Raw genomic sequence first — 13,583 nt, 5'->3', positions numbered from 1 at the left:
ACACTCAAAATCCTAGATACTTGCCCAGATTCCTACCAGAAATTCAACTATCTGGTCTTTCTCTACTGCTGTGGTTCAGATCAGAGCTGACTGCAGCATGTTGGCCAAGTCAACAGATTGGGCTGGGCAAGACATCTCCTTTGAGTGAAGAGAGAAATGTTCAGCAGAAAACAGAGAAGCAGACAAGAGGGAAATGAAGAAACCACCCACTAGGCAGGGGAGGAATCCCAGTCATGAGTGATCTCTGTGGGAGTTGGGCTGAGGTATTTGGGAAGAGACAGTGTCTCATGTGGCATGGAGAGAGAAGGAAACAGCAGCTGGAAGATGGTTAGAACAGTTACTGGCAGGAGAGGAAGGGACATTTAGGGAGGAGATGCATGGGTTTTCATGAGGAGTTCCAAAGGCCAAGCAAACTCTTGGCTTAGCGCCACCACTTCAGTCTCTCTGGTATGCTGAAAACTTTCGGCTCTAACATGCATTCTTTCCCCAATTTTTGTTCTGCTTTCTCAGACATCGATGAATGTGAGAGGAATCCTCTGTTGTGCAGAGGCGGTGTTTGCATAAACACCGAAGGAAGCTTCAAATGTGATTGTCCTCCAGGTCATCAGTTGGCTCAGAACATCTCTGCCTGCATAGGTAAGGTGGGGGGAATAGCACGTATGAAAATTCACTGCAGTTCTCAGATTTTGTTTTTTTTTTACATTTTCACACCTTTGTTCCTGCTCTGTGGGAGTGGCATTATCCAGCTGGCATTAGATCTGCACAGTGTCTGATCTGATATCATTGTGCCTTTCAACAGACCCATTATTACACAAACAGAGGAAAGGCTCCTCAAATTTAGGCCCCTTTTTCCATACCATGGAAATGGTACAGGGATGAGTTAAGAATGGGGCTAGATTTAAGAAAAAAGGGATACAGATTCTCTATGGGCATTGCTGTTCAAGCAGCCCACTTGTGTTTATTAAAATTATTATTTTTGTAGTAGTAGTAGTTATTAATAATAATATTTAACATTTGTATGGTGGTTTCAAGTGTTCAAATGTTTCCACTTGTATTACTTGATCGTAATCCATTCAGCAACTTGTAAAGTAAATCAGTTTTATTATCCCCCATATGGCAGAAATTCCTGTGCAAAATATTCTGCGGGTTGCAGTTCAGCATCGGTGTCCGGTTCTTATCAATTGAATGTGATTTACTGTGTTAGGCTGCATACTCAGGGCCAATGAGAAAGCACAACAGTGCTGCTTGGTGTGGCCTACTGCTCCCCACAAGCCTATCCATAAGATGGCATTACATAATTGTAACAGCTGTCTTTCGAAAGCCATTTTTGCACCTCTTTTGGGGATATGCCCAGGACAGATATCCCTACCATCTCACTGTAGTTATGTTACGGTTGGAACAGGTTTGTAGTCAGAGTGCCTTGGCAAGGGTGACACAAACTACAGCCTGAAACTGCTTGCCTGTCTGCTTCTTTCCAAAGCTCAGCGTGGTACATGCCAGGATTAGGATTGTATCCAGTGCTAGTCCTGCTCAGAGCAGAGCCATTGAAATTAATGGACCTTAGTAATGCCCATTAATTCCAATGAGTCTAGTAGGGTCAGCATTCCATACAACCCCTAGAGTTAGCAGATTAATCAAATACTTTCTGTCACAAGCCATCTACAGAACAGTTTGAGCATTACAACTCATCACCATGAGTGACCCAAAGACCTAGGGCTGTGTGGACCGTTCCCTGGTCCAGAGTCACTCCTGTATCTGTTAGTTACATTTTCCTGGTTTTAATGATTATCTCATCAGGAGCAAGATCCTTGCCCATAGGTAACCTGTTGCAAGGAAGAGCTAAACTACATGCTCAGCAGAATTAATGTGCTGCAGCTTTTTCCTCTTGCAGCTCAGACTGCAAATATAGGATCAAAATACTACTGTTACTACTACTACTACTACTACTACTACTAATAAAAGGGATCACTGCTCAATGGTAGAGCATCTGCTTTGCATGCATAAGGTTCAATGTTCACTGCCCATCACCTCCAGGTGTGGTTGAGAATGTCCCTTGCCTGAAACCATGGACAGTTGCTGCCAGTCAGTTTAGACAGTACTGAGCTAGATGGACCAAAGTTCTGACTTGGTATAAGGCTCCAGTATGTTTGAATCCTTCCCCTATTATTATTTTTTAAAAACAAAACAAAACACTGCTCTCATATTAAAGAAACCTAAGTGTTTGGGCAACGTCTGGGTCCGAACCCAATCCCTGACAAGCTAGCTTTCTGTGAGTGTAGAAACTCGGGCAACCCACCCACGCAACTCTGGGCCTCACTGCTGTTAAAACTGAAATCTTTCATTTCTTGCTTTAAGCCCCTGTCTCTAAATGAAAGTTTAGGTTTATTTCCCCCTCCCCCCACCCCCCGCTACAAAATTAAGGTTTTGTTGTGATGTTTCAGATGGCAGAGCTTATGTTAACCACTAGTGGAACTAGTTAATGAGGAAGTAAAACCTGGTTTCAGTTGAGCTGGAGGATCCCTCCCCATTTGATTACAGATTCTGTGGTTCCCCCAGTTTCAGAGTTGTTTAAAACTCATCTATATATTAATTTCCATAGTGCATGTTTAACTTCCGCCCATGTGCGGTGGATCTTTCCACTTAACCGAAAATGCACTAAGCTGAAATGCAGTTCTTCTGTTCTTCTTTCCTTTTCGCCTTTCTGAGAGTAGATCTCAGGCTGGAGTTTGGCTCAAAATCCCTGGCAGCTTCTTCTATTCTTGGCAGGAATATAGCTTGTGCAGCCAAAACTCAGCTGCTGGTGCTTGGGCAAATTTCATAACCTAGGGCACAGTGCACAGCCTTTTCTCCTTCAACTCCATATTCTGTTTTCACTATTGTTACCAGGTCTTCATATCTGTCCTCAGTGCTACCAACAACATAGAGAGCCAGCGTGGTGTAGTGGTTTTGAGTGTTGGACGAGAACCTGGGAGACCAGGGTTCAAATACACACTCGTCCATGAAACTCGCTGGGTGACCTTGAGCCAGTCACCGCCTCTCAGCCTACATCACAGGGGTGCTCTGGGGATTAAATGAGAAGGGGCAGCCCCATATATGCCAGCATGAGCTACTTGGAAAGTGGAATACAAATGGAATAAATTATATGAACTATTCATCTGGGGTGGTGGTGAGGGGCAGGTAGAAGACAAAGATCGTTCATAGGAACTTAAAAAGTCTGCCTTTCTTTTTTCCTTTTCAAATAGACATTAATGAATGCGACCTGAGTGTGAATCTGTGCAGAAATGGGCATTGTGTCAACCTCATTGGAAAATACCAGTGTGCCTGCAACCCTGGATATCAGTCCACGCCTGACAAATTGTTCTGTGTTGGTAAGAGCTTTGTTTTCCTCATGGGTCAGTAGTAGGTAGTGCGCGCGCGCGCGCACACACACACACACACACTATAACTTACAAGAAGGAATCAATTTGTGAACACTAGCAAACAAAACATAGAGTTAAGAATAGTGAAATATAAATATATATTAAAAAATTGTCTCGTAGCACCTTAGAGACCAACTAAGTTTGTTCTTGGTATAAGCTTTCGTGTGCAGAAACTATATTACTGAGCAGCTTTAGAATGAGGTAGATAGAACTGGAGGGTGGGCCACTTCAACCAAATCGTCTTTTTGAATCTTCCTTGAAAAAGAAAACTTGCCCCACCCCAAGATTCGTGTGAGTTAGCCCATCATATCTTCAGATGAGCTGCACAACACCGCCACCCCCCCCCTTTTCTAGGTTGTAAGCCCCTTGGGGGCAGGAAATCTACAGAGATGCAACCTACATCAACATACAATTCAAAGTGTGGAATCAGTTTCCCCCCTTTTATAATTTAAGCCCGACAGTTGGGCATTCCACTATTTGATTTTGCTGTCTGAACATATCCCCACCCCCCACCCCCGCAACATATTGGAATGAAAACTTTGGAGTGTCCTAAGATAATACTAATCAGTTTAGTGTCAGTTTAAAAGCACACTGAGAACTTTCAAACTTCCACAGCCTCACAGGCAGTATTATTATTATTATTATTTTTAAAAAAGGAATAAAAATATTTTGTGCTTTACATTGTCATTTCTTTCTTTCTAGATATTAACGAATGCGACATTATGAACGGTGGCTGCGACACGTTCTGTACAAATTCGGAAGGCAGCTATGAGTGTAGCTGCAGACCAGGATATGCACTTATGCCAGACCACAGAACTTGCACTGGTAAAGTCAATTTGTGAACATTTATACTGACAGCCACTGCCAAGCTGCTTCTGGTTCTTTGGCCGTATCTGTTGCCTTATTCTCACTTTATGTATTTGTCATTGCCATTTTTGCAACCCAATCCTTTGCATGTTTACTTAGAAGTTCCATCGAGATCAGTGGTATTTCCACACATTTATGCAATGGATTGCTGCCCTAACTATCAGATTTGGGAGCCACATGTAGCAGGATTAATAGCTTTATTCGTCTCTGTAACTGTTTTAATGGGATGTTTAAATAACTGTTAATGTTGCAGACCTTGTTAAAATGCTGATTATTTCAGATCATTGCATTATTCTTATCTTGCCCTTCACCAGGAGGTTGTAGGGTATGTTGCAACAATTAAAAATTGAGAATTTAAAACAGTTAAAGCATAGTACAGACACAAGAATAGGGTGAGTCCTGATAACACCTGTCTCAGGTGTCCAAAGCCTGGGCAAAGAGGTGCATCTTCAGTATTTGCTGAAAGCTATATAGTGAAGATGCCAGACACATCTCTGTGGGAAGGGAATTCCACAACTATGGGGCTGCCACAGAGAGTGCCCTTTCCTGGGCCACTCCCACCAACTGAGGGAGGTGTACCAAGATGGCGCCCTCTGCTGATCTTAATGTTGTGTTCTTGTTATTCCGTGGGATGCCTTGGATGAGTTACATCCAAAAAAAGTGGCATACAAATAATTTTATAAGCAAATGAAAAATAAATAAATTGCTGCACCAGGCCGCTTTGGAGGCTAGGGAAATGGAGTGTGAAACCTTACAACAATTTCAAATTAAAAAACTCTGCCTTTTGTTTCAACAAGGAACTTGTTGTTGTTGTGTTAGCCACACGGTGGGTTACCACAATTTAAAATTCAGAACTACAACAGTTAAAATAAATTACAGTCACAGGAATTATGCAATAAGGGCACAGGCGTATTATTTCGAAGGCCAAAGATTCTGCAGGAAGGATGTGGGTTGGCCATAATCCTCCGCACACACAGCTTTTCTTATTTTAAAAGGTTATCTGTATTCAGTATTGAAGTACAATTTTCCAACTTCTTGCAGTGGCCTCTTTACACAGATGTGACAGCATCCACGTATTAGGAACAGGAAACCATGATGCACAAAGATATTCTACCAGAGTGCTTTAATTTTAAGGTGCCCGCTTCCTTCAGTGGGGAAATGCTTGTTTAAACACAAGTTCTTCTGGCACAAGCACTTATTGAAGATTGGGTTTCTGGCTGTCAAAGAGCCATGGTTCTCTGTGCATTATGTTTCTGTCCCTTAATAAAAAAGAGGCAGTATGGTAGAGGCAAGGCAGAGAGAAAAGGAGAAAAGGGAACATGCCGTCTTTGGAACAGTGGCTAGACGCAGACCAAGAAAACCTGATATGCTTCCTTGCATACCTCACTGAGTAGCTATGAGAAGAAAAAGAGAAAGACCATATACAGTGCCCAACACCTCTTGAAGGACTATAAATGCCTCTAATTAAAAGCTAGCTGCGTTATAAATGCCTCTAATAAATGATGGCAGTTATAATACAGTTAGCTTTTAATTATTTTTTGATCTGGGAAGGAAGCTTCAACAATCTTTGTACCCCTGTTGAGAAAGCCATTGATTGCGGCTTAAGGTTTTGTGGAATAGATCCCGTTTCCTCAGAGGTATCCTAGTTTGACACAGGGACGCGGGTGGCACTGTGGGTTAAACCACAAAGCCTAGGACTTGCCGATCAGAAGGTCGGCGGTTCGAATCCCCGCAATGGGGTGAGCTCCCATTGCTCGGTCCCTGCTCCTGCCAACCTAGCAGTTCGAAAGCACGTCAAAGTGCAAGTAGATAAATAGGTACCGCTGCGGCAGGAAGGTAAATGGCGTTTCCGTGCGCTGCTCTAGTTTGCCAGAAGCGGCTTAGTCATGCTGGCCACATGACCCGGAAGCTGTACGCCGGCTCCCTCGGCCAATAAAGCGAGATGAGCGCCGCAACCCCATAGTCGGCCACAACTGGACCTAATGTTCAGGGGTCCCTTTACCTTTACCTTTATTATAGTTTGACAGTTATGTATACATCAGTACAGAGATGAAGGGTGCCCCCCTGGCAGTCAGCAGTGTCTGAAGGCCATGAAGTGCAAGAGGGAAGAAATAGGTGGGGCAGATTTTCCATGTACAGGCTTGAAATAAATTATTTATATGTGGCTTACAAATAAGTTTTTTTTTGGTGCCAGTTCAGCTAAGGATGTAGTTCCAAACAGCTGATGAGTGTGATAGCGTCATGTGATTAATAAGAAAAGCAGTAGCCAGCAAGAGATGTCTTCCAGGTTGCATCTCCTTACAAAAACAACAGTTAGAACAGTATCTGTTTGTTTTGTGTTGGCTGCACAGAAAATGAATAATGGTCCGAAAACTCTTGGACCCAGTAGTTAAAATGAGTTAAGTTTTCTGCAGCTGCATCATTCCTAACATACACAATGGACTCATCTCCTTGTGAGTTACACCCTTTCTCTCCGAAGAGAGGGGGTTCTCAGCTCAGCTCTTTGTTTTGCAAACATTTCCTTTGAGTAACCAAGCAAAGTTTTGGATCTTAAGCTAGTATGTGGTGTTATTGTCAAGGAAAAGAAATCATGAGAACTTATAAAAGTTTGCAATTATAAAACACGGAGAGTTTCCCCCCTAAAAAAATAAGTTATACTCAGGGTAGACCCATTAAAATCACACAGTTTGATTTTTAGTGGATCTACTCTGAGTATGGCTGACATTGGATATCACCCAATAAGTTTAAACAGCTTGGTAGCTGCAAGAAAAGAGGGATTTCCAGCATCTTAGATCAGTTTCCTGGCCACTGAGAGTAAACAGGGGTATGGATAAGTGTTAAATTTTAAATGCTAAATATTGCAAAGCTTTTTCCAGCAGAGAGAGCAGATGCAAAATATTATACTATAATAAAAGATTATTCTGCAAAAGAAATCTATACGTGGACTTCCTTAGCTTTAATAGATGTAATGTGGCAATTCTGTACTTTCGCTTCTGGAAATAAGTATCACTTAACTAAGACAGAAAGCATAGATTTGGATGTCAACTGGTTAAGAATTTGTCACTTTTTCTTGCAGATATTGATGAGTGTGAAGACAATCATAACATCTGTGATGGGGGCCAGTGCACTAACATACCTGGAGAATACAGGTGTCTTTGCTATGATGGATTCATGACATCCGATGACATGAAGTCTTGTTTAGGCAAGTAAAAAATATATTACCCTAATCCTGTTTGTAACCTGCCTGTGATGAAAATAAAGGAGATGGTGGTTTGTTTTAAATTTGCAAGCAAGCAGTAACTCTTCATCAGTGTTACTAATGTAGATGATAGATTGCAGTCAATTGTTTGCCAGTACTTATCAAGATCGCTTAATGTCATTTTCACATCATTCGGAAGATGCTGGCTGCAGATGAAACCTTATAAAAGTGCCTTCGAAAGACTCCTGTTTTTCAAAGATGGTGAACACAGAAATGTTTCTGTTTAGTTGTTTAAAAAATAAATAAAGGAAAATGTTTAAAACATACCGTATTTTTGTGTGGATAAGACTATATTTCCCCCAATATTTTTTTTTTAAGTTTCAAATTGGGGGTTGTCTTATACATGGGGGCATCTCATACATGGAAAAATATGGTATTCTGTTTTCTCTAAGATTATCTGCTGAAAAGGGCACACAAACCCCATTCTGACATTTTGAGCAGGCCTTAACTAAACACTTGAGGAGCAAAGAGTAATTTCGTGAGTGCACCCTCTCCACCCATGCACTTCCACATTGCTCTGGCCCTCTGCATCTTCCAGGGTGACTGTTTGCAGCAGGGGAGTCTGTTAGAATTCCTGCTCCATGATTGCAGTCATGGGATTTTTGTCTGTCACATGACGGTGTATATTTTGACTCCACAAAGTGGGAAGTGACGGAGACAGGATATTTGTGTTACTGTGTTCCGTGAAGTGGAACTATTGTCCTTTGTTCTTTTTCTCTTTGCTGTCTGATGCTAAAGAGAGAGGGAGCCACGTTGCAGTGCTCCATGTGTGTTTATATGTAAATAAAGTGGATTAGCCAAAATGATGAGTTGCTGAGGTCTGTCACGCAAGATGCGAAGACTCTGCGGATCCCTCAGTGTTGCCGATGTCTATTGGCATCGGTCGCTGTGATGTTCAGGCAGAATAAAGCTTTTGAAGCTCCCGAACGATCGACCAGGAGAGAGGGAACATGCCAGTCGGGCATGTGTCTCTACCAGGGTCCTACTCATGTAGGATGAGCTCCTGACAGAGTCTCCTAACCTTGTGGAGTCTTCCATTTGTGCGGAACTTTGGTTTTCCAGAGTTCCAAAATGTGTGAGAGCTTCTCTGAGTATAGGAGGCAGCCCTGCTGTACACAGTTGTCTTGGAGTTGGCAGAAGCTAATGATGGCTGGGATGAGGGGCAGAGCTAGCACACTTGCTATGAGTTTCATGCATGTTATCCCTATCAAGAGTGAAAATCCTTTCTGTGAGCTTCTGGAGCATTTTGATAAAGTGTCTAATGTGAAACAGGCTAAGGAAGCCTCAGTTGAAGTGCAGACCTTCAGAAGTGAAGCCCTTTATAAACAGGGTTGGGATTCCAGTGGAATGATTCCAGACCTTTTAGGATTGAAATTACCCTAAGGAGGGGGAAATGTTCCACACAAGAAGATAGTGGAGAACATTAAGACCTTGGTAGGTGGCTGCACTTTTTAATACCATTGGTGGAGGAACATTCAGAATATAATAAGAAAACATAGGCCAGATATATTCACTCTTAGAGATTCTGGGCTCATGAAAATGGAAATAACAAACTAGGAGCCAATGGGGCGGGGGGGGGGGAGAGAAGTAGAAGGGAATGCTCATATTCAAATGAATAGGAACAGCCATCAGAGGGTTGAGGTAGATAAATCTCTCTGAAGATTTCCAGGGCTTGTTTCTGTTCCCATCATAACTCTAAGGAAGAAAACTTCCAGGTTACTTCTTTTGAGTTTACCTTCAAGGAGCTAGAAACAAGACTATCCTCAGCTTCCTAAATGGCTTATGACTTTGGGTTGTTTTCAACTCACTTTTACTCCGGGTAGACCCACTGATGTTAATGGGCCTAAGTCAGTCATGGCCATTCATTTCAATGGTTCACCGCGATGTGTGGAAGTCAGTTGAATACTATCCTTTGGCGCCAATCTTTTCACAGCGCTGCATGGATCTGTTTCCAAAACCATATCATTCCCCTGCCAAAAATGTCATAGCTACTTCCTCCCTTTTTGTAATAGTTTATAACAATACTTGTATCTAGAGTGAAATGTGAGTAGCAGTTTCTTAAGATTTTTACAACTATAACCCCTTCCCCCCTACAGATGTTAATGAATGTGAGCTGAACCCGAACATCTGTCTGAGCGGAAGCTGTGAGAATACAAGAGGCTCCTTTATCTGTCACTGTGATATGGGTTATTCTGGCAAGAAAGGAACAACGGGTTGCACAGGTATGTCTTATGCTTATATGTAAATAGTTTTTTCCCCCATTTACAACTATATACAAATATTTGTCAACAGAATAGTTGCCCATTTGTTTGGTAAAGCAGAATGCCATTCCTCTTTCTGGGGCACAAATTTAAGATTAGTTGACGTGAGAGAGAAAGAATGAGCAATCTTCTGGGCTTTGCTGGCATGCGCTTAGCTGGTCAGTTACTCAACAAACTGGCCACTTTCATAATACATCCGTGGTTAATTTTATAGCTGTGGAGTGAGTTGAAAGTTGCCAGTTGTTTTTTGCCATCTGGCACAAGGAGAGTGCTTTGCTTCTCTCATCTTCAAAATAATTGCTAAGAATAAATTTAAAAAGCTCAGTTGGTATATCCTTGCTTGCTCTAGGGTGGGCTGCACACTTTCTTTTTGTTATTTTTCTGGTTAATTATTTTTGAAGGAAGGAGAAGGATGGACCTATATGATTTTTTTTTAAAACCCACATTCTAGGTTGGGGATAGCAGTAGGCCCTCGTTCTAAAGGCTACTGATTTAAAACGCTTGTGGTCCAGCAAAGGAAGTATGGGTTTTCCATGATCCTTCATCCAGTTACATTTAATTCCTATCAAAATTGTTGAGGTTTGCCTGTGCTCAATGGCATCTCAGATTGCGGATTTTGAGGGTGAGCTCTCAAGTCGCAGATCTGTAAAAGCAGGAAACACTCCTGTATCTGTCCACGTGCTCTGTGTGAATGGGTAGCACACAGGTACGACTCAATTCCTCTGTAGTTAACATGACTAAAGGTGTTCATGGATAAACAGGACCACCATGTACACACCAGAACTCCTGGGTGCCTTTGGCTTGGAACCAGTGGGTGATTTTGCAGTGAATAGATTAAGCGCTATAAGAAATCCATAAAACCCCAAGCCTATTTTGTAATCCTGGATTTCATATATTAGCCTGCTGTTCATGTAACGTTAAACCGTAGTTAAAATTTAACTATGGATCTATTTGAACAAGCAGTCTGTAAGTGCACGATGCTCAAAAGTCCCTGCTTCACTTCTCCCAAACTGCTGACTTTTTAACTGGGATTTAATGTTACATGTGAAGTGGGCCATTGAGTCAGGGCTGTGTTTTGCCTAACTAGGTCGCTATGCATACAGATTTAGGAATGTCTCCTGTGTCTGGAAGATGTAACATGAGAACTGACCTTTACTCCAGCAAAACCTTTTATACTAAGTTTTATTCCACCTAAGTTATTGGCAAAGTTCCATGTTGTGAGCAAGACTGGACCAAGTAACACAGCATGTAATTCACTGCATCGTGACAAGACCACCAAGGACCACGTCAACAAGACCATATTGGATTTGGAAAGTCTACACTTTGTGTGCAAACAGCAGACCCTCTTTTCCAAATGTTTTGGTGAATAGTATGTGCTTAAATAGCTTTCTCTCCTTGTGCTTTCAAAGTGACAGCAGTACAGATTCTTGATTTTAAGTGAATTATATCAAGATATGTCAGCAAAACCAAAACATACATGATTTTCATTTCGTTCACCAGCCAAAAGGACTGAAGTTCAAACTTACAAGCTCAGAGGCCAGTTGCATTAATAACACAGGATGTTGGTATTTGAGCAGTGGGGTTCCAAATCATAGCTATTGCCTAAAATATAAACACAAGCATATGGTTAATTTAATTTTTTTAATGCAGGTTTAGAACAAACACTACTCTTGCAGTCTCAGAGTGGGACAGATACATCAGCCAATAAGTCACTTCTGCTAGGAAACTGAAATTAATGTTGTAAAACAGACATCAAAAATATTTGAAAACGATTCTAGGTGAGAGCAGTGTGGGAACATCCTGTATCCCTGTTCATTAGTAACAGCTGTCTTCTGCCATGAATATGCATACATGAATGTGGATCTAAGCAATAATTGCTTTTTCCCTCTTGGACCAACCTTCCAGCATTCTGTAGATCAGGCACCCCCAACCTGCAGCCCTCCAGATGTTTGGGCCTACAACTCCCATGATCCCTAGCTAACAGGACCAGTGGTGAGGGATGATGGGAATTGTAGTCCAAAACATCTGGGTGGCCAAAGGTTGGGGATGCCTGCTGTAGATAGATATATAGATTTTAAAAAGTCATTTGGGGTTGGTACCACTTCTTAGTATAGATGTGGGAATCCCACATTCAAATCTACCCCACCCTCCAGAGAAAGCTTCATACACAAAAGCCCACTTCATGGGTAAGCATAGTTTGCAGTGAACACTGAGATCTATCACACTTTGCTCCTAGTCTCTCGCCAGCAGGAGCAAAAAGCGATGACCTCCAGCTTAGGAGCCATCTGCCCTATGCTTTGAAAGCAGTACCATACCACTTCAAACAGTCATGAGAATTACCAGGAGACCCCTATCGTGCCTTCACAGAGCTGCAGTTCCCACTCTGAGGATTGTAGGTCTCCTAACAACTTTCAGCATCCGTAACAAATTGCAGTTCCAAGAATTCTTTGAGGGAAGCCATGACTGTTTAAAGTGGCGTCATGGTGCTCTAAATGTTTAGTGCTGATGGGGCTTTAGTGTTGCGTCCAAACCAGGGATTGTGGTTCATTTTGCTCTGAACAAACGACGCTAAGCAAAGAACGAATCTTAGCTATGGTTTACTGTGATGCGTTAATACTGCCGTAGAAAAATTAGCATGTTGGGGAGAATAGTATGCAAGGAGCCTTTCTGTATGTTAGCTTTCCAGGGGTAGGAATGTTTTGCCATGGGGGAGTATTTCCCCCCGCGGGATGGGAACTTGCAGCCTTGGGTTGCTTCAGCTGAAGATGCTGGTGGCATTGCCTCTCTGCATTCCTCCTACTGCCATGGTGCACTCGCTTCTGCTGCTTATGAGCAGCAAGATACAGGAAGAAGAGTGTCTTTTGATACAAGGAGGGCTCAGAAAAACGGCAGCGGATTCTAGGAACCTCAGGAAGGACCAGCAATGAATACAGTGCTGGGCGAAACTTACCGGAAGAATAAGAAATCAAGATAACTTTTTTTTTTAAATAAAAGAATGCAAACAGTTTATTGAATATTTACAGATAAATTATATAAAAACATTGGCAGGAGTATTGTAACAACCTGCAGTACACGTGTATTTGAAGATGAATAAATGAACAAATTCAGTTAGTTTGGATAGGCAGAAGATAATAAAAACAAAATTTAAGGAACCGCAGAAAGAAGGGGATGGAGGTCAAGTTTGGAAATGTCAAAATGAATGTAAAGTTGGTGAAATGTATAAACTTGAAAAGTATAAATAAATAATAAAAAGCAATGAATACAGTGCATGTGTAGCCAGCTGCAATGCAAGGGGGAGCTTGCAGCAGTAGTGTAACGAGATTCAAAGGGGTAGGACGAAGGGGGTGGTCTCAGTTGTGAGAATGTGTCCCCCGAACATATGTGTATTGTGTTTATCATACGTTTAGCACTCTGGCAGCCAGTGTGAAGTATGTGTTCCTTTTACTGCTCACTCGAATGCGAACACAGTATTTGCAGCTGCCCTTGGAAGATGAACAGGGGTCCTCCTTTTGTCCCAACTGTCCAAATTCCTTTGTTAAAAATGTCTGTAGCCTTTTTTTATTGCTCAGACCTGGAGCCAAGTGCTTTGTTTCCTATTCCCAGACAGGAGACCTCCCCCCCCCCCTCACCCCAGTGACACAGCATTTGGTGACAGCATTAAAAATGTGTGCATTTGGGCTGAACAGCTTGACGATGGAGGATGCATTCTCTTCTTTCTGTTGACATGCCAAAGACACCAACACACATTTTTTTTTGAGAATTGCAAAAATGTGAACA

The 13,583-nt window shown here is 42.1% G+C and overlaps 1 protein-coding gene across 4 annotated transcripts in view; it reads left to right on the top strand.

Annotated features, from left to right (window-relative positions):
• Positions 1-13,583, top strand: part of FBN1 (fibrillin 1) — a 229,677-nt gene that overhangs the window by 151,877 nt on the left and 64,217 nt on the right. For 3 of the 4 annotated variants that reach the window (XM_083411720.1, XM_083411721.1, XM_083411722.1), the window contains exons 28-32: positions 511-636; positions 3,243-3,368; positions 4,122-4,244; positions 7,363-7,488; positions 9,642-9,767. In XM_083411720.1, the coding sequence (XP_083267846.1) occupies positions 511-636; positions 3,243-3,368; positions 4,122-4,244; positions 7,363-7,488; positions 9,642-9,767 (627 nt within the window). Of the gene's footprint in view, positions 1-510; positions 637-3,242; positions 3,369-4,121; positions 4,245-7,362; positions 7,489-9,641; positions 9,768-11,002; positions 13,059-13,583 lie in introns of those variants that run through there. The other variant, XM_083411723.1, reaches the window with a different exon arrangement.

The sequence above is a fragment of the Podarcis tiliguerta genome (assembly GCF_965153285.1).
Source record: "Podarcis tiliguerta genome assembly, chromosome: 14".
In the NCBI taxonomy this organism is placed as follows: Eukaryota; Metazoa; Chordata; class Lepidosauria; order Squamata; family Lacertidae; genus Podarcis; species Podarcis tiliguerta.
The sequence above is the reverse complement of the archived record's forward strand: the minus strand, read 5'-3'. Positions and strand labels throughout refer to the sequence as shown.